This window comes from Heterodontus francisci, chromosome 3, assembly GCF_036365525.1.
Source record: "Heterodontus francisci isolate sHetFra1 chromosome 3, sHetFra1.hap1, whole genome shotgun sequence".
In the NCBI taxonomy this organism is placed as follows: domain Eukaryota; kingdom Metazoa; phylum Chordata; class Chondrichthyes; order Heterodontiformes; family Heterodontidae; genus Heterodontus; species Heterodontus francisci.
Genome location: NC_090373.1, coordinates 150,094,039 through 150,117,319, shown reverse-complemented (window position 1 = coordinate 150,117,319; position 23,281 = coordinate 150,094,039). Strand labels below are relative to the sequence as shown.

The following is a 23,281-nucleotide window of genomic DNA, read 5'->3' as shown; positions in this document are numbered from 1 at the left end:
TGGTGGGGAGGGGGGAGGAGTGAAATTATCAGGGCGTGTGGGAGTGGGGAAAACCTGTTCTATTGGTTGCTGGAACGGTGGGAAGGGGTTGAATGTCAAAGGTTATTACGTTTGGGGGTTCAGAACCTGAGTGAAACTTTTTTCAGGGGTAGAGGACCATTTACACATTTATTACTCGTTGGGGGTGTTGGACAGGGATTTTAAAATGTGAATAAATGTATATCTGCATTTTTAACCATTGTCAGTTTAAAACTTTCAGTGAGGCCGAAGGGCCTGAAGCCCTTTAAAAATGGCACCTACGCAATGCCGTTGCTTGGGACGCGGCGGCCAGGCCCGCTATGTCATCGGGGGTGGCCATTCTGCCCACTCCATTTAAATGAGCCCCCACGTGTAATATTCCAGGTGCTGAGCGGCGGCCACTGAGTGCAAGATGCAGCATGCTCGTTAAATTCAGTCCATGACATTTATTTTCTGTTGTTTCACCGATAATTCTTTCTTATACTTGTTTGTTTCTGTGAGGGATGTCAATGCTGTGCAATGGAATTCTTTCCCACTTTCTGCCCCAATTGAAACCATTCCAGTGAAACAGACTAGATGTAGCCTAAAGCTCTCTCTATTTGACCCTAACAATATGTTCCAAACCCAAGTAAAAGAGCATACTTCATGTTTTATTGCCTGCATCAACCATTCGCTATGGTCTTTCTGAGGGAGATTGCCAACTCATGAGCACTTCAGTGTTGACTGCAAAAAACTGGGTCGATACTGGCAAAACTCAGAAAACTCAGACCAAGTTACATCTAGCAGAGAGGGCATTTCCATCCCATCAGTTTGTTCAGAGAATCATAGTTCTTAATTTAAAACCTAGATCCTGAGGAAGTAATAAAGCCCCAGAATCCTGTTGGAGGTGGTAGGGTCACTGACAGTTATTTTGCTATTTACCATATATAGAAAAAAACTTCTTTTAAAATGAAATTTGAGTAATCATTCCAGGAATTTAGCCAGATTAGCTGACTGGTTCCACTGGAATTCAGAGATCTGCAGGTATGTTTTTATGGTTTATACAGAAGCATACATAATGCAATGACTGTCATATCTAGTGTTAAATATAACCCTCGAGGAGAATGCCCAAATGGCCAGTCAAATTGGAGGGCACTGCTCTCTTCCAACAAAAAGTAGATTTTGCAAAGTATATTAAATACATTAAGGAAGTTATTGGATAACTGACAGTCTAGTTCTGTAAATATAGTTGTTTACGAATAAATACATACATGTTTAGTCCATTTGCTTCTTTAGAAAAAAATATAATCAAGGTAACTGTCTTATGGTTTTAACGTTAAAATAGACAGAATTGTGGAATGCAGTTCACAAAATACAGGTTAAAAATGTTAACCATAATGCAAGAAATTAAAACATTCAGTCTCTGTAAACCAATTATGGTATTAGAAACAAAAGGGCAATATTCAGAGTACCTGCCAATATGAAACAGTTGTCTGAGGATAATACTGAATAGGTTGAGAAAAGAACAGGAGGGTGTTTTCTGGCACAAGTATGTCATTTTTGGGATGATTTCTTCTTTATTCAAGTATAAGGAACATATTTATGATTTTGATACAAACTGCCATCAGAGGAAATCTTTTCCCTACCTGTATTATTTGAGTGAAGTTAAAAGCAATGAAATCTTCAATATTATTAACACTACTTCCGTTTGTTGGATTACTAATATGTATTTTGCACATTGCAGTTTGTTGGAGGTGCTTTCCGATCACATGAATGCTGAAATTTCTGCTGGAACTGTCTCATCCAAGCAAGATGCCATGGATTACGTTACCTGGACCTACTTTTTCCGACGTCTTATCATGAATCCCAGGTCAGGAATATTTATATGGCCTTTATATTGCAGAAGTGATTCAGATTTGGGCCATTCTGTTCCATATGGCTCAGTTGCTTATTGCTTTTACCATCCAAGCCATATAGGAAACTGCATAGTTTTTAAGTCATAATTTGAAACTTTGCACCAGCATCATATCCTACTGCATTTTAGCAACGCTGGTGTATTTTAACATAACTCTTTGAACTCCACTCTGAAATTATTTCCTTTGCCTTGAGAAAAGCATTAGACAATACTGTCTGTAGGATAGTAGGATTAACTGTGTCACAAGGTAGTTGGGATCTCCCTGTTTCCAAAGTCCAGGTATGCTGAAACACCACTGATCTCCAGTGCCGCTGCCGCCTTTGCGCTTGCAAGATAATTGGAGGGCCCCCTCGGTTCTTTCTCTCTCCTTCTCCTGCAAGAAGGGAAAGAAGAGACGTGTGAGTGAATATAATGGCATGTGTTCATCCAATGGATGGGGTGCATTGGTTGAGGGTGACTAAGGGAGAGACATAACATTGCGTAAGGATGTGTGCAAGTAGTGGAAGAATAGATGGGAACGTAAAGAAGTGTACAGAAAGAGAAGGAGGGGTGCACCTCCAAGGTAAATGGGTTTGAGGAGTGATGTGCTTGAATAGGCTTGGCAAGGCAGAGTGAGGGGGTAGGGTCAGTAGAGTATATGTTAATGTGCCACTGTACTCACCTTTCCTGATGTGCTTATCCAAGAGCGTGGCACCATTCTGCTGCTACTGACCTCCTACGCAACCTCCAACCACACTTTGTTGGTTTCAGCTGCAGGTTTCTCCCTGCCGTTAGTAGGGAAGAGTATCTCTGACACCTCATTGCCCCCAGCAGCTACCCTCCAGGGAGGTGTCACTGAAACGAGGTGCAGCCTTTGTCCATCTGGACTCCGTTCTGACACTTCCTTCCCTGTGGTTCCCAACTCCATACTCCTACAAATTGCGTGTTTGGAGTGTCCCTTTAAATACCGCAGTTGAGATTGTGTATGTGGGTCCACATCGCACCCGCTGCTGCTGATTGCACAAGAAACCCTGCAAGTGGAATGATAATGAAGTGGCTAAGTTAAAAAGCCTCTGATCGACGCACTGCACTTACGTCCGGGTTCCTCGCAGACTGTCGGACATTCCATTCCTAACTCATTGCGAAATTAAAATCAGGGCCTTTGTTTCAGGTCTGATCTAATAAAAAGTACTCCAGAGAATTGTTATCAACATTGCCATCTTCTTGGGCATTTGAAATAATTATATTAATTACCAATCACCACCTGCTCAAGGTCAATTAGTGATGGGCAGTATTGCTGGCCTTGCCAGCAACACTTACATCCCGTAAACAAATAAAAAAAAGAATGAATAAATCAGGGGTGTCCTTCAAAGAAGTTGCCCTCCACTTCAAAAGAAGTGAGTGGTAGAGCTGTATGACAGTCCTAGGTATTTAAATTCACTCAGTTTATTTTCTTATCATTAACATTACACAGTGGCTGCATTTCAAAAATACCTTCTTGACTGTAAAGCTCTTTGCGAGGTCCTGAAGTCATGGAAGGTGCTCTGCAAATACAAGTTGTTCCTGTTATCGCAGCAGTCAAGCCAAATCATGGTGTCTCCCTCTAATTCAATGGTACCTTTTCCTCCTTTGAGCATCGCACCTTGTGTCTCCCTTGCAACTCCTTTAAAATCTTATTGTTTACCACCCTGCCCACAAGCCCCACCCGAGATTCTTCCTGAAATCGCCTCACTTCTTTTCTCCCTCAACCTCAATGAGAAGTTTAAAACCGAGACTTTGTCAGGATACGAGCCGATGTAGGTCCGTGAGCACAGAGGTGATGGGTTAATGGGGTTTTGTGTGAGTTATGATAAAGCAGCAGGAGTTTGCATGGACATAACCACTCTCTCACCTTCACCTTTGATATCCTTGTCCCCAGAAATCTCTTAATTTCCCCCTGGTATTGCCCCATTTTTGCTCCCTCAAGTCAAAGGGGTGAAGCATATCTAGCATGCATCTGCTTTAACCATCCATCACCAGATCTGACAACCACATCAAACACTACCAAAATTGGAGGGCAAAGTTAAGCCTGGCATCTTTTCTTCACGACAAACCCTCTCATTTGTTTTCATGGTGGCATCAATTTGGATCCATCTTATCATCATCATTCCCTTTCTGGTAGTATATGTCTCCAGCTGTCACATTCCATGCATTATACACTGATGTGGATTTAGACCACTGACAACTAAAAAGTACAAAGAAATATCTGTCCTTTCCACAAATGTTGACTGGTCTGCTGAGTGTTTGCAGCTTTCTGTGTTTCTCTTTCAAATTTCCAGGCTTTGCAGTTTTTGCTTTTTATTCCCAAAATAAACTTGCTCGAATTTTCGAAGTCAAGCAGCTTGGCAGATGCATTTACCGCAACCTAGCAAATTTACTTCCGTGTTGCAGCTAGGTATTTGAGTCACAACCATTTCTGAGGAGATTCACTTATCATAGAACCATAGAATGGTTAGCGCACAGAAGGAGGCCATTCAGCCCATCGTGTCTGTGCCAGCTCTCTGCAAAAGCAACTCAGCTAGTCCCACTCCCTGCCAATTTTTTCTCTTCAGGTGCTTATCTAATTCCCCTTTGAAAGCCACAGTTGAATCTGCCTCCACCACACACTCTGGATCCTAACCATTTACTGTATAAAAAAGATTTTGTTAATGTTGCCATTGGTTCTTCCAATCAATTTATTTCAGTGCCTTCTGGTTCTCGGCCCTTCTGCCAATAGCAACAATTTCTCTCTATCTGCTTTGTCTAGACCCCTCATGATTTTGAACACCACCAGCAAATCTCATCTCAACCTTCTCTCCTCTAAGGAGAATAGCCTCACCTTGTCCAATCTATCCACGTAACTGAAGTACAAAGAACAAAGAAAATTACAGCACAGGAACAGGCCCTTCGGCCCTCCAAGCCTGCGCCGATCCAGATCCTCTATCTAAACATGGCGCCTATTTTCTAAGGGTCTGTATCTCTTTTCTTCCTGTCCATTCATGTATCTGTCTAGATACATCTTAAAAGACGCCATCGTGCCCGCATCTACCACCTCCGCTGGCAACGCGTTCCAGGCACCCACCACCCTCTGCGTAAAGAACTTTCCACGCATATCCCCCCTAAACTTTTCCCCTTTCACTTTGAACTCGTGTCCTCTAGTAATTGAATCCCCCACTCTGGGAAAAAGCCTCTTGCTATCCACCCTGTCTATACCTCTCATGATTTTGTACACCTAAAGTCTATCATCCCTGGAACCATTCTCATAAATATTTTCTGCACCCTCTCTAAAGCCATCACATCCTAAGGTGGGGAGACCAGAATTTGGACAAAATAGTCCAGCTGAGGCCGAACCAGTGTTTATCATAACTTCTTTGCTCTGTACTCTAAGAGGGCAATCTTATGCTCTCCCCCGCGTCGCGTCTGGAGGTGGGGAGAGCATATAATCAGGCTGGATGGTGGTGGGGGACCCCACCACCTTTCCGCCTCCACCCATATTAAGGAAAGCCTGTGAACCTTCCCGCCCTGCTGCCAATTGAGGCCCTTAAGTGAACAACTAATGCCAGTTAAGGGCCTCATCCCGCCATCGTCACAATTTTTATTATATTATTTTTTTAATTTAGAGATACAGCACTGAAACAGGCCCTTCGGCCCACCGAGTCTGTGCCAACTATCAACCACCCATTTATACTAATCCTACACTAATCCCATATTCCGACCACATCCCCACCTGTCCCTATATTTCCCTACCACCTACCTATACTAGGGGCAATTTATAATGGCCAATTTACCTATCAACCTGCAAGTCTTGGGCTGTGGGAGGAAACCGGAGCACCCGGCGAAAGCCCACGCGGTCACAGGGAGAAACTATTTGCTATCATTCGGCCAGCTTTGTACCATGCTGCTGCTTTCCTTTTTAATCTATGGGCTTCAAGCTTGATAACAAGCCTGACTTATCAAATGCCTTTTGGAAGTCCATATACACCACATCAATCACATTACCCTCATCAAGCCTTTCTGTTACCTCATCAAAAATCTCAATCAAATTAGTTAAACACTATTTGCCTTTCACAAATCTGTGCTGGATTTCCTTAATTAATCCACATTTGTCCAAGTGACTTAATTTTGACCAGGATTATTGTTTCTAAAGGTTTTCCCACCACAGAGGTTGAACTGACTGGCCTGTAGTTGCTGGGCTTATTCTTACACATGTTTTTGAACAGGGGTGTAACATTTGCTATTCTCTGGTCCTTTGGCACTGCCCCTGTATTTAAGGAGGATTGGAAGATTATGGCCAGTGTCTCTGCAATTTCAGCCCTTCCTTCCCTCAGCATTCTGGATCGCATCCCAATTGGTCCTGGTGATATATCAACTTTACATACACCTAGTCTTTCTAATATCTCCTCTTCATTAATTTTTATCCTATCCAGTATCTCAACTATCACCCCTTTCACTATGACTTTGGCAGCATCTTCCTTGGTAAAGACAGATGCAAAGTACTCATTTAGTACCTCAGCCACACACTCTGGCTCCATGCATAGATCCCCTTTTTGGTCCCTAATTGGTCCCATCCCTCCTCTTTCTACCCATTTGCTGTTTATAGGACTTTTGAATTCCCTTTATGTTAGCTGCCAGTCTCCTTCTCATACTTTCTCTTTGCCTCTCCTATTTCCATTTTCGTTTCTTCTCTGAGCTTTCAGCTGTATTATCAACCTGACATCCTTTTTCTACTTCATCTTGCTCTCTATCTTTTTCGTCATCCAAGGAGCTCCAGCTTTGGTTGTTCTTGTGGGAATGTACCTTGAGTGTACCTGAACCAACTCCTTTTTAATGGAACAATGGGCTGCCTTTAGAGTTTTGGCTGCCAATTTTTCATTCCAATTTACCTAGGACAGGTCTGTTCTCAACCCACTGAAATTTGGCTCCTCCTGCAATTAAGTATTTTTACTCTAGCATGCTCCTTGTTCTTTTCCATTGCTAATCTAAACTTTAGGTACTTAACCATACTGGTAAAGCAGTAATGAGCACAAATTTTTGGAGGGCAGGTGGTATTAAATAGGATAAAAGCAAAATACTGTAGATGCTGGAAATCTGAAATAAAAACAAAAAGTGCTGGAATAACTCAGCAGGTCGGGCCGTATCTGTGCAGAGAGAAGCAAAGTTAACGTTTCAGGTCTATGACCTTTCATCAGAACTGGCAAAGATTAGAAAAGAATTAAGTTTTAAGCAAGTGAAGGGGAGAGGGGTGGGGGAGAGCACAAAGGGCAGAGGGAGATTAAATAACAAAGCTGTCCTGGGACAAAGGCAAAACGTGTGTTAATGCTTGTGGTGAAAAACAAAGCATTAGTCCAAAGAGAGTGTTAATAGCAGAATAATGAGTAGCTCTGACTACATGAAAAGCAGGCACATGGTTTAAAAAATAAAATATTAAAAAAGGCCAGTCATGCTCTGGAGTTATTGAACTCAATGTTCAGTCCGCAAGGCTGTAGAGTGCCTAATTGAAAGATCAGGTGCTGCTCCTCGAGATTGCGTTGATGTTCACTGTAACACTGGAGCAGGCCAAAGACAGAAATGTTGGCATGAGAGCAGGGGGGAGTGTTGAAATGGCAAGCAATCAGAAGCTCATGGTCATGCTTTCGGACAGAGCAGAGGTGTTCCGTAAAACAGTCACCCAATCAGCATTTGGTCTCCCCAATGTAGAGGAGACCGCATTGTGAGCAAGTGAATACAGTATGCTAAATTGAAAGAAGTACAAGTAAATCGCAGCTTCACCTGAAAGGAGTGTTTTGGGACCTTGGATTGTGAGGAGAGAGGAAGTAAATGGGCAGGTATTACACCTCCTGCGATTGCATGGGAAGGGGATGAGGTGTTGGGGGTAATGGAGGACTGGACCAAGGGGTCGCGGAGGGAACGATCCCTTCAGAATGCTGAACATTGAGTTCAATAACGTCAGAGCATGATTGGCCTTTTTAAAAATATTTTGTTTTTTAACCATGTGCCTGCTTTTTATGTAATCAGAGCTGCTCATTATTCCGCTATTAATAGTCTCTCTGGACTAATGCTTTGTCTTTCACCACAAGCATTAACACAATCTTTGCCTTTGTCCCAGGACAGCTTTGTTATTTAATCTCCCTCTGCCCTATCAAGCACCTTCCCCTTTGTTCCCTTCCCCACCCCCTCCCCTTCACTTGCTTAAAACTTAATTCTTTTCTAACCGTTGCCAGTTCTGATGAAAGGTCACAGACCTGAAACATTAACTTTGCTTCTCTCTCCACAGATGCTGCCAGATCTGCTGAGTAATTCCAGCACTTTTGGTATCATGTAGGATCTTGGCTTGCGACTGGCTTGGATATGCTTCAATATGCACATTAACCTGGAGTGGAATTAACTGAGCACTTTCACAGAAATTAAAGCAAGACCAAAGTCACGGCAGATAAATTAAACACCAAGGGCAGCCCAAGAATGCCTCTGATCTCCCAATGGCGGCAGATGCATGGACTAGCATGACAACTGTGTGGAGTTTACAAGTTCTCCCTGTGTCTGCGTGGGTTTCCTCCGGGTGCTCTGGTTTCCTCCCACATGCCAAAGACTTGCAGGTTGATAGGTTAATTGGCCATTATAAATTGCCCCTAGTATAGGTAGGTGGTAGGGAAATATAGGGGGGATAGGTAGGGACATGTGGTAGGAATATGGGATTAGTGTAGGATTAGTATAAATGGGTGGCTGATGGTCGGCACAGACTCGGTGGGCCGAAGGGCCTGTTTCAGTGCTGTATCTCTAAAACTAAAAACTAAACTTGGCCACTATGCATGTGCATTGTAACTGGTGCCCTTGGTGAAGTCACGGAAGCTATGTGAGACTGGCATGCACGTGATGATGCCATTAAGGAGAGACATGCCTACAGAGCACTGCCCCTACATGGCCTCACTGCTCTCTATCTCGGTAATCTTATTCAACCCTGCAATGCTCCAAGAAATCTATATTCCTCCCAGTCTGGCCTGTTGCACATCCCTGACTTCCTTTGCCCTGCTATTGGCAGCAGTGCCTTCAGTTATCACGGCACTGAGCTTTGTCCTCCTTAACCCTGTTCACCTCTCCACACCTCTCTCCTCCTTTAAAACTCTCCTTAAAAACCTATCTCCGTGACTAAGCTTTCAGTCACCTGTCCTAATGTCTCCTCCTTCGGCTCGGGGCCAGTTTCTTTTTTCTGATTATGCTCCTGGATTGCAAGTTATTGTTGTCTTACCCAGGTGCTTTTACAAGGCACAGCCAAGGCAGCAGCAGGGGCTAAGACCCAAAGGACAAACCAGCCTTCCTCGTCACTGGTTTAACAAAACGTATGGTTTTCGCTTCATCTGTCCTCCTGATTGCAGGCGACTTCAGCTGCAGATATCCAAGCAGTCAAAGCTCAATATAAAAGCTAACTAGAATACTCGGGATTTTGAGGGGGAGGGGGTAATGTGCTTCTACATATGGTTAGCAGTTGCATTATTAATGGATTCCAGGTGGGAGATACTGTTTGCTGTAAGCAAAATTCTACTCATTATTTTAAAGGAAATTCCTATCAGCTAAGTCTATTAATTGCATTATGAAAACAAATAGAGTGAAATGTAAGCAATCCTTGAATTAGGACCACAGGAACAGAAGTAAGCCATTTAGCCCTAAATCATGGTGGATCTGTAGCCTAATTTCATATACCTGCCTTTGCCCCATATTCCTTAATACCTTTGGTGAACAAAAATCTATCAATCTCAGGTTTAAACAATATATTTAACATCAATTTGTGGAAAAGGTTTCCAAATTTCTACCACCCTTTGCATGTTGAATTGTTTTCTAATTTCACTCCTGAATTTGGTTTATAAACTGGTCTCCAACAGTTGAACTTATCCTGACCAAATTTTGAAGTTGTCCCTCTTTTATAGTAAACAAGAAACACTTGTCTTGATTTGCAAAATATCCCGGTGCCATGAAATTACTTTTTTTGATAATTATCAGAAAAGATGAATGCATTTTATTTACTATAGTACCGTGGTCTCTTCAGACTACTAGAAAAGATTGGATGTCCACCAAAGCTACTAAGTATCATCACCTCATTCCATGGCAATATGAAAGGCACAATTGAACATGGTGGCTCCTCATCAGAGCCCTTTCCTATCCTGAGTGGCGTGAAACAGGGCTGTGTTCTCGCACCCACACTTTTTGGGATTTTCTTCTCCCTGCTGCTTTCACATGCATTCAAGTCCTCTGAAGAAGGAATTTTCCTCCACACAATTTGGCCTAACCATCAACCTCAAGAAAACGAACATCATGGGGCAGGACGTCAGAAATGCTCCATCCATCAATATTGGTGACCACGCTCTGGAAGTGGTTCAAGAGTTCACCTACCTAGGTTCAACTATCACCAGTAACCTGTATCTCGATGCAGAAATCAACAAGCGCATGGGTAAGGCTTCCTCTGCTATGTCCAGACTGGCCAAGAGAGTGTGGGAAAATGGCGCACTGACACGGAACACAAAAGTCCGAGTGTATCAAGCCTGTGTCCTCAGTACCTTGCTCTATGGCAGCGAGGCCTGGACAACGTATGCCAGCCAAGAGCGACGTCTCAATTCATTCCATCTTCGCTGCCTCCGGAGAATACCTGGCATCAGGTGGCAGGACCGTATCTCCAACACAGAAGTCCTCGAGGTGGCCAACATCCCCAGCTTCTACACCCTACTGAGTCAGCGGCACTTGAGATGGCTTGGCCATGTGAGCCGCATGGAAGATGGCAGAATCCCCAAAGACACATTGTACAGCGAGCTCGCCACTGGTATCAGACCTACCAGCCGTCCACGTCTCCGCTTTAAAGACATCTGCAAACGCGACATGAAATCCTGTGACATTGATCACAAGTCGTGGGAGTCAGTTGCCAGCGTTCGCCAGAGCTGGCGGGCAGCCATAAAGACAGGGCTAAAATGTGGCGAGTCGAAGAGACTTAGTAGTTGGCAGGAAAAAAGACAGAGGCGCAAGGGGAGAGCCAACTGTGCAACAGCCCCGACAAACAAATTTCTCTGCAGCACCTGTGGAAGAGCCTGTCACTCTAGAATTGGCCTTTATAGCCACTCCAGACGCTGCTTCACAAACCACTGACCACCTCCAGGCGCGTATCCATTGTCTCTCGAGATAAGGAGGCCCAAAAGAATGTAATTTTTGGATCTGTACTTTTCCTGTAAGATTTTTGTATTTGAACTTTTTTGCTGGTGTGTCTTTTATACTGGTGCTTTTCTTGCTTTGACAGGAGTTGACATATAGTTTTAATATTTGTTCATGACGTAGCATACCTGGTTCACAAAAGTTTCTATTTTAACCCTGAATTCTCATCTTTCTTTTGTTTCTGTCCGATTTCTTGACATGCCCTCTCCAAGCTCATCTTGGCCATGAGACCCCCCTCTTTGTCTGTAGACAATATTCTACTAAACTGTTGACAACTTTTCTTCCTGGCTCCCATGTGGGCCAATACTCACGGTTCTCTCTCCTCAGGTAATGTTCCCATCTCCTTCAAATCTGTCATCATCATCCCCTCCTCTATAAAATCAACCATTGATCTTCCATCTTGGCAAACTACTGTCGCATTTCAAACCTTCCTTTCCTCTCCAAAATCCTTGACCATGTTGTCACTTCCCAAATCCATGTCCCTCTTTCTCGGAACTTATTATTTGAATCGCTGCAGTCAGGTTTCCGTCCCCATCGTAGTATCAAAACCGATCTTGCCAAAGTCACAAATGACATCTTAATTGACTGCGACAAAGGTAAACTCTCTCCTCTTGTCCTTCTCGACCTGTCTGTAACCTTTGACACAGATGAGCACAAAATTCTGCTCCAACACCTCTCCAGCATCCTCCGACTGGGTGGGACTGCACTTGTCTGTTTCATTCTTCTCTATCTTGTCGTAGCCAGAGAATCACTTACAATGACTTCGCTTCTTGCTCTCGCATCGTTACCTCTGATGTCCCCAAAGATCTCTCTTTGGCCCTTCCTTAGCGACCTCATCCAAAATCATGGCATCACTTTCCACATGTACGCTGATGATACCAAGCTGGACCTAACCTCCACCTCTCTTGACCCCTCCTCTGTCTCTAACATTCAGTATTTATGAGCAGAAATTTCCTCCAATTAAATATTGGGAAGGCAGAAGTCATTGTCTTCGATCCTAGTCATAAACTTGGTTCACTAGCCACCGACTTCATCCCTCTGCCTGGCAACTGAGGCTGAACCAGACGGTTCTCAACCTTGATGTTTTATTTGACCCCAAGATAAGCTTCCGATCACGCATCTGCTATCCTGTTCCAGAAAAACAATTGGTGAAGGAGAGAACTGGGACCAGTCTTACACACTTTTATATTTTTTTTTACAGAATTACACAATAACCTAAGCAAACAACCACAGTTTTAATCTATTTATTTGTGCTTAAGTGAAGCCCCAGATAATGCTCGCCTGCATATACAATTAATATCCACACCATTACTAAAACTGCCTACCTCCGTAATATTGCCTGACTCTGCCCTTGCCTCAGCTTATCTGCTACTGAAACCCTACGCTCCGCAAATTTGAGGTAATTTAAAACTCTGCTGCTCATGCCCTAACTCGCACCAAGTTCCGTTCGTCCCTCTCCCCTGTGTTCACAGACGTACACTGGCTCCTGGTCAAACACTGCCTCGATTTTAAAATTCTCATCCTTGTTTTCAATCCCTCCATGGCCTCACCCCTCCCTATCTCTGTAATCTCCTTCAGCCCTACCATCCCCCCCAGGTCTCTGCACTCCCCCAATTCTGGCCTCTCAAGCATTCCCAATTTTAATCACTTCATCACTGGTGGCCATGCATTCAGCTACCTAGGCACTAAGTTCTGAAATTTGGTTCCATAATTCTCCTTGGGACATTTTATTAGGTAAGGGCGCCATATAAATGTGTTGTTTTCTTTCCAGACCTAGGCCGGAATTTTACACCCCCCAAAGAGCGGGAAGGTAGTTGGGTTGGGTGGGGGGGAGGAGTAAAATGGAGCAGGAGGCTTGGGGGGCCCTTCCCGACCTGCTCCCGCCTCCGCCGCCACTTTACGCAGGGCGGCAGCAGCAAAAATGGCCTGCCCGCCCCAGACCAATCAAGGCCCTTAAGTAACCACTAAAAGGAATCCGCCCACCACCTTGGGGATTTTACTCGTGGCTGCTGGGCGGCCAGGCCTGAGAAAAGCGGCCTGTTAAAAGCAGGCAGCTCTCTGACATCCTGGGGGGACCCTCATGATTGGGCACCCTGTGCCCGACGGAGGGCTGCCCCAAGGCCCCAACCACACCCAACACGGGGTTTGCCGGGGCCTGACCAATCAGCCCCAGCGAGGCAACAAAACTTAACTGCATTCCGGAGTTCCCGGATATCATCTTTGCGATACTGGGTGCAGTCCCAGAAGTGGCCACCGCTCCCGGTGGCACCGCCTAGACAAAGAGCTGCCAGCCTGCTGCTTGGTTGGCAGCTCTATTAGGCAGACTTCGTACCTCAAGCAGGTGGAAGTACCGCTCTCAGATCAATTAAAGCCCGGGGACCTGCAAAATATGGGTCGGATCCCCAGGCCAGGCGGAAGCGGGTTCGCCACCGACTTTTCAGTCGGTAGACGGCTCCTGTCTGCCTAGGGTTAAATCCCAGCCGTGGTCTATTTTGAAATACAAAAAATAGAAAAAACCCAACAGTGTGACATATTTTTGTCCTTATTCTAAGTTTCAGATGGTCTGGTTGGACATTGACACTGAGCAAACCGGTGGAGCTGCGGGCTGACAAGTCCCTGGGTCCTGATGGGCTTCATTCTAGGGTCTTAAAAGAGGTGGCTAATGAGGTAGTAGATGCGTTGGTGGTTCCATCAGACTAGAAAGTAGCAAATATAACCCCTCTATTCAAGAAGTGGGGGAGGCAGAAAACAGGTAACTATAGGCCAGTTAGTTTGGCGTCTGTCGTGGGGAAGGTGTTAGAATCAATCATTAAGGAGGCTATAGCTGGGCACAGAAAAACTCGGAAAGTAATCGGGAATAGTCAGCATGGTTTTGTAAAAGGGAAGTCGAGTTTTGACCAGTTTATTGGAGTTTTGTGAAGGAGTAACATACGCTGTTGATAAAGGGGAGCCCATTGACTTGGATTTTTATGTGACATGGGTGTCACATAAAAGGTCGTTGCGCAAAGTAGGAGCTCATGGTGTAGGGGTAATATATTAGCATGGATAGAAGATTGGCTGGCTGGCAGAAAACAGAGTATGCATAAATGGGTCCTTTTCTGATTGGCAGGATGTGACGAGTGGAATCCCACAGGGTCTGTGCTTGGGCCTCTTTACAATTTATATCAATGACTTAGATGAGGCGAGCGATGGCATGGTAGCTAAATTTGCTGGTGACACAAAGATAGGTAGGAAAGTATGTTGTGAAGAGGACATAAGGTTGCAGACGGATATAGATAGGTTGAGTGAGTGGGAAAAAATCTGGCAGATGGAGTATAATGTGGGAAGATGTGAAGTTGTTCACTTTTGCAGGAAGAATAAAAAAGCAGAGTATTACTTAAAGAATGACTGCAGAATTCTGAGGCGCAGAGGGATCTAGGTGTTCTAGTGCATGAGTCACAAAAAGGTAGTATGCAGGAGCAGCAACTAATCAAGAAGGTTAATGGAATGCTGCAAGATTTACTACGAGAGGAATTAAAACTAAAAGTAAGGATGTTGTGCTTCAGTTATACAGGGCATTGGTGAAACCACATCTCGAATACTGTGTGCTGTTTTGGTCTCATTTAAGGAAGGATGTAAATGCTTTGGAGGCTGGTCAGAGAAGGTTTACGAGACTGATATCTGGATTGAGCGGGTTGTCTTATGAGGAAAGGTTGGACAGACTGGGCTTGTTTTCACTGGAGTTTAGAAGAGTGAGGGGAGACTTGATTGAAGTATATAAGATCCTGAACGATCTTGACAAGGTGGATGTGGAAAGGATGTTTCCTCGTGTGGGTGTGTCCAGAACGAGGGGGCACTGTTTTAAAATTAGGGGTCGCCCTTTTAGGACAGAGATGAGAAATATTTTCTCTGAGGGTTGTACGACTTTGGAACACTCTGCCTCAGAAGGTGGTGGAGGAGGTGTCATTGAATACTTTTAAGGCGGAGGTGGATAGATTCTTGTTAGGCAAGGGAATCAAAGGTTATGGGGCGGGGGGGTAGATGGGAGTGTGGAATTCGAGACACAAACAGATTAGCAAGATTTTATTGAATGGCACAGCAGGCTCGAGGGGCCAAATGGCCTACTTCTGCTCCTAATTTGTGTGTCCGTATTAAATTACGCTTTATAATCATTAGGTGTTCTGTGTATTGTATACTGTCTATGGATTTTTTAATTTAGCTTGTGGAAAAAATTCCACACCTACTTTCCATTATAAAGAGCATTCCAGTAACTGGATGTTTTGACACAGCCATGGTGATGTAAATTTACTTTGCCATAATTGCTGATCTGCAAAATCCTTTGGTCTACCCCTAGAGTTCTACATGGCCTTTTTTAAATGTCTCTAATTTTAATTTTCATCAAAATTGCCAAACATAAAGTCAGAAACGGAAAGAGGCGTGAGAGAGCAAGGCTAATGGCCTGAAGCAAGGTGAGGTTGGTGGAAACATTGCTGAAAATATGGAGAAGTGGGGGTTGCGGGGGGAGGTCAAACAGGAGGAGCAGTAAGCAAGAGAAAAAAGAGCCGTTAAGGATAAAGTGCAAGAGAAGAGTAGCAAAGAGAGGAGAGCAAAGTAAGGAAAGACAAAGGGACTCGTAAGAGGAGAAATAAGGTCACATGAAAATTGGTAAGTGCAATATATGGTAGCATTCTCACCTCAGCCAGAAAGCTGTGGCTTCACATCCCTCCACTCCAGGACTTGAAGAATTTATGCTGATACTCCAATGCAGTACTGAAGGAGTGCTGCATTGTCAGGGTGCTATCCTTTGGGTAAGACATTAAACCAAGGACCCATCTGCCTATCGTACCTGAAGCAGTTTAAGATACTTTTGAGAGAAATGATAAGCCACTATATAAATGCAAATCTTATTTTCTTTCTATCAAAAGTACAGCAGCCGTCTCTCTTGAAGCACACAAAAAGCTTTTCATAATGTCTCGTCTCCACAGAGTAAGACCATTATTTAGGCTTTTGAAACCACTTGAGTAATCTGTTAAATTGAGAACATGAAGCTACAACTACCTGGTCAAAGCTATTTTTTTGCAAATGTCTTTGAGATGCTAAATTCCAGTCTTTTGGGACTCGCACAATTTTTTGAAATATTCCCTACTTCACTGATTATAATTTTTTCCCCAAGTTTATAAATTACGTACATTAATTTTATTCAACTTTGAGGGTATATTGGACTTGGTCCACATCCTCACTGGTAATTATAACATTTGTATTTATAAAATGTCTTGAAGTGCTTCACACAATGAAGTAAGAAAAGAAAGGAGATGATGTATACACCATGTGGGCCGTATATTAACGTTCTATTAAAAAATCCCTGCTTAGAGTTATGTACCTGGTGCAGATGTGTTGAGCCCCCTCTAACATTGTGTTGCAGTTTTATGACCAATTATGTGCTAATTCTAATGAGATTGCCTAATTATTCATCTCATCACTGCATTGTACATAGAACAGACACGCTAATTAAAACAGTATGTTTTGAATGTTATTTTGAAATATTCCACAGACATGCCAAACGTAGAAACTGCAAAATGCTAATAATAGTTAGAAAGTTGGTGTGTTTAACAGTGGTTTCTTTCACTTCTCTATCCCTTGTATTTATTCCCCATTTCTTTGTTATTTTGTTTTGAAAGAAAAACTTTGAAGTTTAACTCCTGCTTCCTTGCGCTCAAGCCTATGAGCACATACATTTTCTTTATTTTCTCTAAACAGTTCTTTCTCATGCTAACAAAAAAAACTGTGCTCCTGGTGCAGCCAGTACCGAACAATGCATCTCAAAAGCTGTTTCACATAAAGGGTTACTTGAAAGATTTCCTGAAGCTTTCACACAGTTGTTACATGATGGTAGCCCTCTCTAACTGCCTCTCCTTCACTCAACCCCCTACCCTCAACACACTTCCAAGTCAGCAGGCTGTTTAAGTCCAGGAGGCATGATAGACTTGCTAACTCATGCCCTCACGCAACTTTCACACATGCACACTTGCTTGGAGTCCTCATCAGTCTTTCATTTTTGATCTCCATAAGCCAAGCTGCTGACCCAATTGCGATCCCTCTAATCTTCTTTCTTTGGCCTCTTTGTCTCAAGAGACAATGGGTGAGCACCTGGAGGTGGTCAATGGTTTGTGAAGCAGCGCCTGGAGTGGCTATACAGGCCAATTCTAGAGTGACAGACTCTTCCACAGGCGCTGCAGATAAAATTGGTTGTTGGGGTTGTTACACAGTTGGCTCTCCCCTTGTGCTTCTGTCTTTTTTCCTGCAAACAGCTAAGTCTCTTCGACTCGCCACTCTTTAGCCCTGCCTTTCTGGCTGTCCGCCAGCTCTGGCGATCACTGGCAACCGACTCCCACGACTTGTGGTCAATTTCACAGGACTTCATGTCACGTTTGCAGACATCTTTAAAGCGGAGACATGGCCAGCCGATGGGCGTGATACCAGTGACAAGCTTGCTGTACAATGTGTCCTTGGGGATCCTGCCATCTTCCATGCGGCTCACATGGCCAAGCCATCTCAAGCGCCGCTGGCTCAGTAGGGTGTATATGCTGGGGATGTTGGCTGCCTCGAGGACTTCTGCATTGGAGGTACAGTCCTGCCACCTGATGCCAAGGATTCTCCGGAGGCAGCGAAGATGGAATGTATTGAGACGTCGCTCTTGGCTGACATATGTTGTCCAGGCCTCGCTGCCGTAGATCAAGGTACTGAGGACACAGGCCTGATACATTCAGACTTCTGTGTTCCGTGTCAGTGCGCCATTTTCCCACACTCTCTTGGCCAGTCTGGACATAGCAGCGGACACCTTTCCCATGCGCTTGTTGATTTCTGCATCGAGAGACAGGTTACTGGTGATAGTTGAGCCTAGGTTGGTGAACACTTGAACCACTTCCAGAGCGTGGTCGCCGATATTGATGGATGGAACATTTCTGACGTCCTGTCCCATGATGTTCATTTGCTTGAGGCTGATGGTTAGGCCAAATTCGTTGCAGGCAGCCGCAATCCTGTCGATGAGTCTCTGCAGACCCTCTTCAGTGTGAGATGTTAATGCAGCATCGTCAGCAAAGAGGAGTTCCCTGATGAGGACCTTCCGTACTTTGGTCTTCACTCTTAGACGGGCAAGGTTGAACAACCTGCCCCCTGATCTTGTGTGGAGGAAAATTCCTTCTTCTGAAGACTTGAACGCATGTGAGAGCAGCAGGGAGAAGAAGATCCCAAACAGTGTAGGTGCGAGAACACAGCCCTGTTTTACGCCACTCTGGATAGGAAAGGGGTCTGATGAGGCACCGCTATGCTGAATTGTGCCTTTCATAATTGTCATGGAATGAGGTGATGATACTTCGTAGCTTTGGTGGACATCCGATCTTTGCTAGTAGTCTGAAGAGACCACGTCTGCTGACGAGGTCAAAGGCTTTGGTGAGATCTATGAAAGCAACGTAGAGGGGCATCTGTTGTTCGCGGCATTTCTCCTGTAGCTGGCGAAGGGAGAACCGCATGTCAATGGTGGATCTCTCTGCTCGAAAGCCGCACTGTGCCTCTGGATAGACACGCTCAGCCAGCTTCTGGAGCTGGTTTAAAACGACTCGAGCCTCTAAAACTGCTCAGTTATGATCAGCTAACTGAGCTCTCAGTGTTTGAACTTCAAATCTTTCCTGATCTCTTCGCTCAGTACCACATGAGGCATTTATCTACCAAATGGCCATTTCATTTGTAATGGACTGGTGTTGTTGAACAGTAAAATCCTAATAAACAGAAAAATACAAAGTTTTCTTTTTTTTCATATCTTTGTTTTGCTCGCTATTTGTTACTGTCCTCCTGTCATGCTCTAGTTCAGGTTGATCTTGGTTTGAGCCCCCTGTCAGTGCTGCCATATAACAGACTATCTGAAGCTGCACAACTTTCTGTGAAGGTACACCCAACCTCCACACTCTGCTTCCCACAATTCTCCTGTTCTCCCAGGCATTACTGTTGCTTTTCTTTCACTGCCTCTGTGCAGGGTACTTTGAATGCGTGTACATTGCATAAGTGAAAGACGTCAAGGCTGGAGTTCGTTTTATAAGTGTGATTTGCCTAGTTTAGCTGGCATCATGTCTCCCATTGCAGTTTTTCTTTAAATAATACATATTGCAATCTTAGAATTTGTTACAAGTCTATCTATTAAATCTAAAAGTCTTCTCCGCACCACAGACACTACTCAGTTAATGATTTTATAGGTATGTTTGAAATTTTGATTATACATGTTCATGATACCAGAGGGAGTTGTTCCTGTGTTTCCCAGAAGGCTCCTAATGGAAGTTAGCCAGTCTACCCCATGTGCTAGCAGCTATTAGTGTAAAACTGCCTCTGATTTTGACGCCTCTCATGGGACAAGTAATTGTTGTGTTCAAACAGGCTATAATTCTGATCCTGCTGGCTCTCTCAGTACACCCCCAGCTATTAGAATCATTTAACATCTCAGCACCTGTTAACAGCAGTGTAAATATTCAACCCTGCTTGCATGCAGGTTATGAGCCGTATGCTGAGGAACCCTGTGAGGCTACCTTTTAAATTGAAGCTTCTGACAACTCAATTACTCCTGTTACTAGGGTGTACAATAAAATGTCTATTTAAAGGGAGTGATAAGACAAGTCAATTAGTCTGTTGCTGGGGTGTACAATGAAACAGCTGTCCAAAGGGACTGGACAGATTACTGCTAACTAGAGAACAACAGGTAAATGATCTTCACGGGTTGAGGCTGCAGATAATTCGTCATTAGAGTGTCCCTCATCCCACAATTTTCTAAAACAAATGTGAAGTTTAACCATTCGAAGAAAAGCAGCATTTAACTGAAAAATGTTTCAACATCATTCAGCAAGTGACAATTTAACTGTTTAGCAGAATTATTTACTTCTCCCTGCTCGTTTTCACTTCTCTCCTACTGCCTTCTCATGAAGGCATTCACCCCTTACTTGAATATCGTTCTGTCAACATGTGGCACCCTCCAATTCTTCACTTAGGTAGCCAGTACTTATGGTTACTTTTGCAACAACACCCATGAAGTCTGTAAATCCAGTGTTTGCAGGCTCAAGCATGCATAACATGACTGAGTTGACCTGTATCTTTCTATGGCCAATTTTTACTATTACACACAATTTTTTTTTCTTTGAAGGATATGGGCGTCGCTGGCTAGGCCAGCATTTATTGCCCATCCCTAATTGCCCTTGAGAAGGTGGACAATAATCTTGGAGGGCAAGGACAATCCCAAATTATTTCTTTCTACCACCAACTCAACCTTTGATCTTCACCTCCTGCATCTCCATCCTAACCTTTGATGCCAATTGCAAAAATTTCATAAATAACTTTGTGTCTCTAATTGGCATTATCCACTCATCTGCCTCACTCTCCTTCAGCCCCCCTACCCTCCTGAACCAACTGTAGTTCATTCTCTTTCCAACCTCTAACCCTATAATCTGTAATTTCTCTCCTAACTTCATACCAGACTCTCATACTTCCTGAAAGCCTTCAGCTAATCCATTAATCCCCTCTCCTGTTCAATCAACCACCCTCCCTCATACTCGGTGCTCACTGACTCCACTTTTCAGAACTGCTGTCATCACTCCATTCCAGCGCTGCTCTTCAATTTCGCCCCTGCCTCTCATTGTTTGAATCCTTTTCACCAACTTTTGTCCCACCCATAGCTCTGACACCGTCCCCACGCTGACTATAAACAACAATTCCTCATCACATTCCTCAACCTCTCCGTGGCCTTTAACATGGACAACCAATCAGCTTTCCTGTGGTTCATCCCCATGACATTGTCCTTGTCTGATTCCACTCTTACCTGTTCCAATGGAGACAGCACAGCATTGGCTTCTCTTCCCATGCCTACCTGTTACTTCTGGTCTGTCCCAAGGTTCCATCCTTTGCTTCTCTCAGGTTCATTATTTATATACTCCCTGTCAGTGGCATTCGCCATTGCATGTAGTCAGCTTCCATGCGTATATTGATGGGTATGTAAATTGTCATCTTCACTGCCAATATAGATTCTATGATTGTCCAACCACCTATCGAAAAATCAAATAGTGGATGGGTCTGAATTTGTAGCTCAATATTAACAATATTAACATTCTTTCAGCTTTTACAAGGAAGTCCATACCTTAGCCTCTCATTCTATCCGCCTGTTAACTTGGGCTTAACCTAAGAGTGCCAAAACCTGCGATAGCAACTTTAGTCGGCAGTAGTTGGAAAAATAGGGGACAGTATTGAATTGAGTTTTGCTGGTGTAACTATGTAGAAATACTTATTTTTTAATTTGAGGCAAATGAACTCACAATTGATGCCAAAAAGAGATTTTTTTTTTACTATCTGCAGGCATACACCAACACGTCCTCTTTTTACAGTGCGTAGATTCTTTTTTTTGCGCGGCTGCGAATGCGCGGCGACTTAAAGGGCCAACATGTACAGGCCTGCTCAGGAAATTTTGTGTTATTGTGCAGCTTAAAGGGAACATTGCTTGCAGCCTATAAATTGATTAAGAATCTGTCCAGTCTAAAGACAAAATGTATGAGGAGTTGGTCGAAGTGGTCAAAGAACATCTGAGCCTGGAGCCACTTGTTATTGCGAAACTGCTCAAGTTTAACCAGAGGGGCAAAGGAATGGTGAAATTGTTCCTCAATTTATGCCAGAACTGAGGACTGTGCCCAACATGTATGACTTTGCCGGGCTTCTCAACAATGCCACAATGTCTATAGTTTGGAGGAAATGTTGATACAGAGAAAGCTGTTGGTAGAAGCCAGACTCACCTGCTAGAGCTCTTGAAATAGCACATGGGATGTAGACTGCTGCCAGGCATGCGAGCATGCGAGCAAGTTAATGCCACAGGGTCCAACAGCCCTGGAGTGAACACAGTCACTTAACCATGTTGGAAGTGCAGTAAAACAAATAAGTATTCAAATAGATGCTTAAGAAGGCTATATTGCCATAATTGCATGAAAGCAGGCATTTTAGGTAAGTGTTGCCGAAACCAGTAGGTGCTGCTAAATTGAAGGCAGGGAGAAGAAAAGAACATCACAAGTCATATAGCACTGTGAGGGATCAGCAGAAGAAATGACAAAAATCCAGTGTCTTTTATGTTGATTCAGATGAGGAATTTGAGGAAGAAACAAAGTAATATAGGTATCGAGAAGACAGTTTCTTTTGTATACTCAGTTGCGAAATTCTGATCACCATCTGGGTAGAAGGTATTCAGTGGGAATTTGAATTAACTGCCATAACTAGTATGCAATTAAATATATAAAATTTTCGGAAATTTGTTGTACAGAAAAGCAACATTTTACTGAAAATGTTACTTATTCCGGACATCCATTGGGAAAATTAACATCCAAGATGTGAAAATCAGACAAAAGAATTGTCTGTTGTAACTAAGAGCAAAGGTCCTTCATTGATGAGCAGCGATTGGTTCCATAGCCTAAAGTTAAACTAACACCAATAACTGAATTGCTGTAGGAAAGCACATGCTGCAGTCTGTTGATTCTGTGATTCTATTTATGATTTTATGATTCTCTCTCTCTTCCTCCTCCCCTCTTCCTTCCTCTTATTTATAACTCTCATTGCAACTTCACAATTTTTATCTTTTGATAACTAAAATTTTTCACATGATCTTGATGAACTTTACACCAGCTCTTTTGCAGGCTTGCTAAAGATCTATCACCCAATGCTAATAGATATTTAGGTTCTGTTTCCTTGATAATGCAACCAGCATATAAATACCACTGTGAAAATTGAAGAAATAAAGGGAGCTGCCCTCCTTTACCACAAAATTGATATTTTGGTACTCTTGTTATTTGCAAGTGCACAAGATGGTGTTTCCATTTACAGTAATATAATTCTACTTGAAAACATAAGTATGTAACTGGTTGTTGTTCAGCTGAGGTATAGGAAACACTTGCTGTACTATTCTGGGTCATGTATTCTGTATTTCCAGCAATTTAACCAATGTCCAGTAAGTTTCATATAAGCACAGTGACAGACTAGGTCGGCATACTGTAGGTTGGTTAAAGTTGGAATAGTACTGATTCAAATTCTAAGTCAGCTTTAAAAGATGTGCATAGGAGATCATATTGAACGTGGCAGAGCATGAACAAACAGTGCCTTTTGATTTCTAATGTTTTCCTTTAATATCACCTTTCTTGC

The 23,281-nt window shown here is 43.5% G+C and overlaps 1 protein-coding gene across 1 annotated transcript in view; it reads left to right on the top strand.

Annotated features, from left to right (window-relative positions):
- The window catches only part of ascc3 (activating signal cointegrator 1 complex subunit 3), a 740,670-nt gene that overhangs the window by 610,428 nt on the left and 106,961 nt on the right, over positions 1 to 23,281 (top strand). Inside the window, exon 34 of the mRNA XM_068026887.1 lies at positions 1,742 to 1,867. Within this exon, the coding sequence (XP_067882988.1) occupies positions 1,742 to 1,867 (126 nt within the window). The remainder of the gene's footprint in view (positions 1 to 1,741; positions 1,868 to 23,281) is intronic.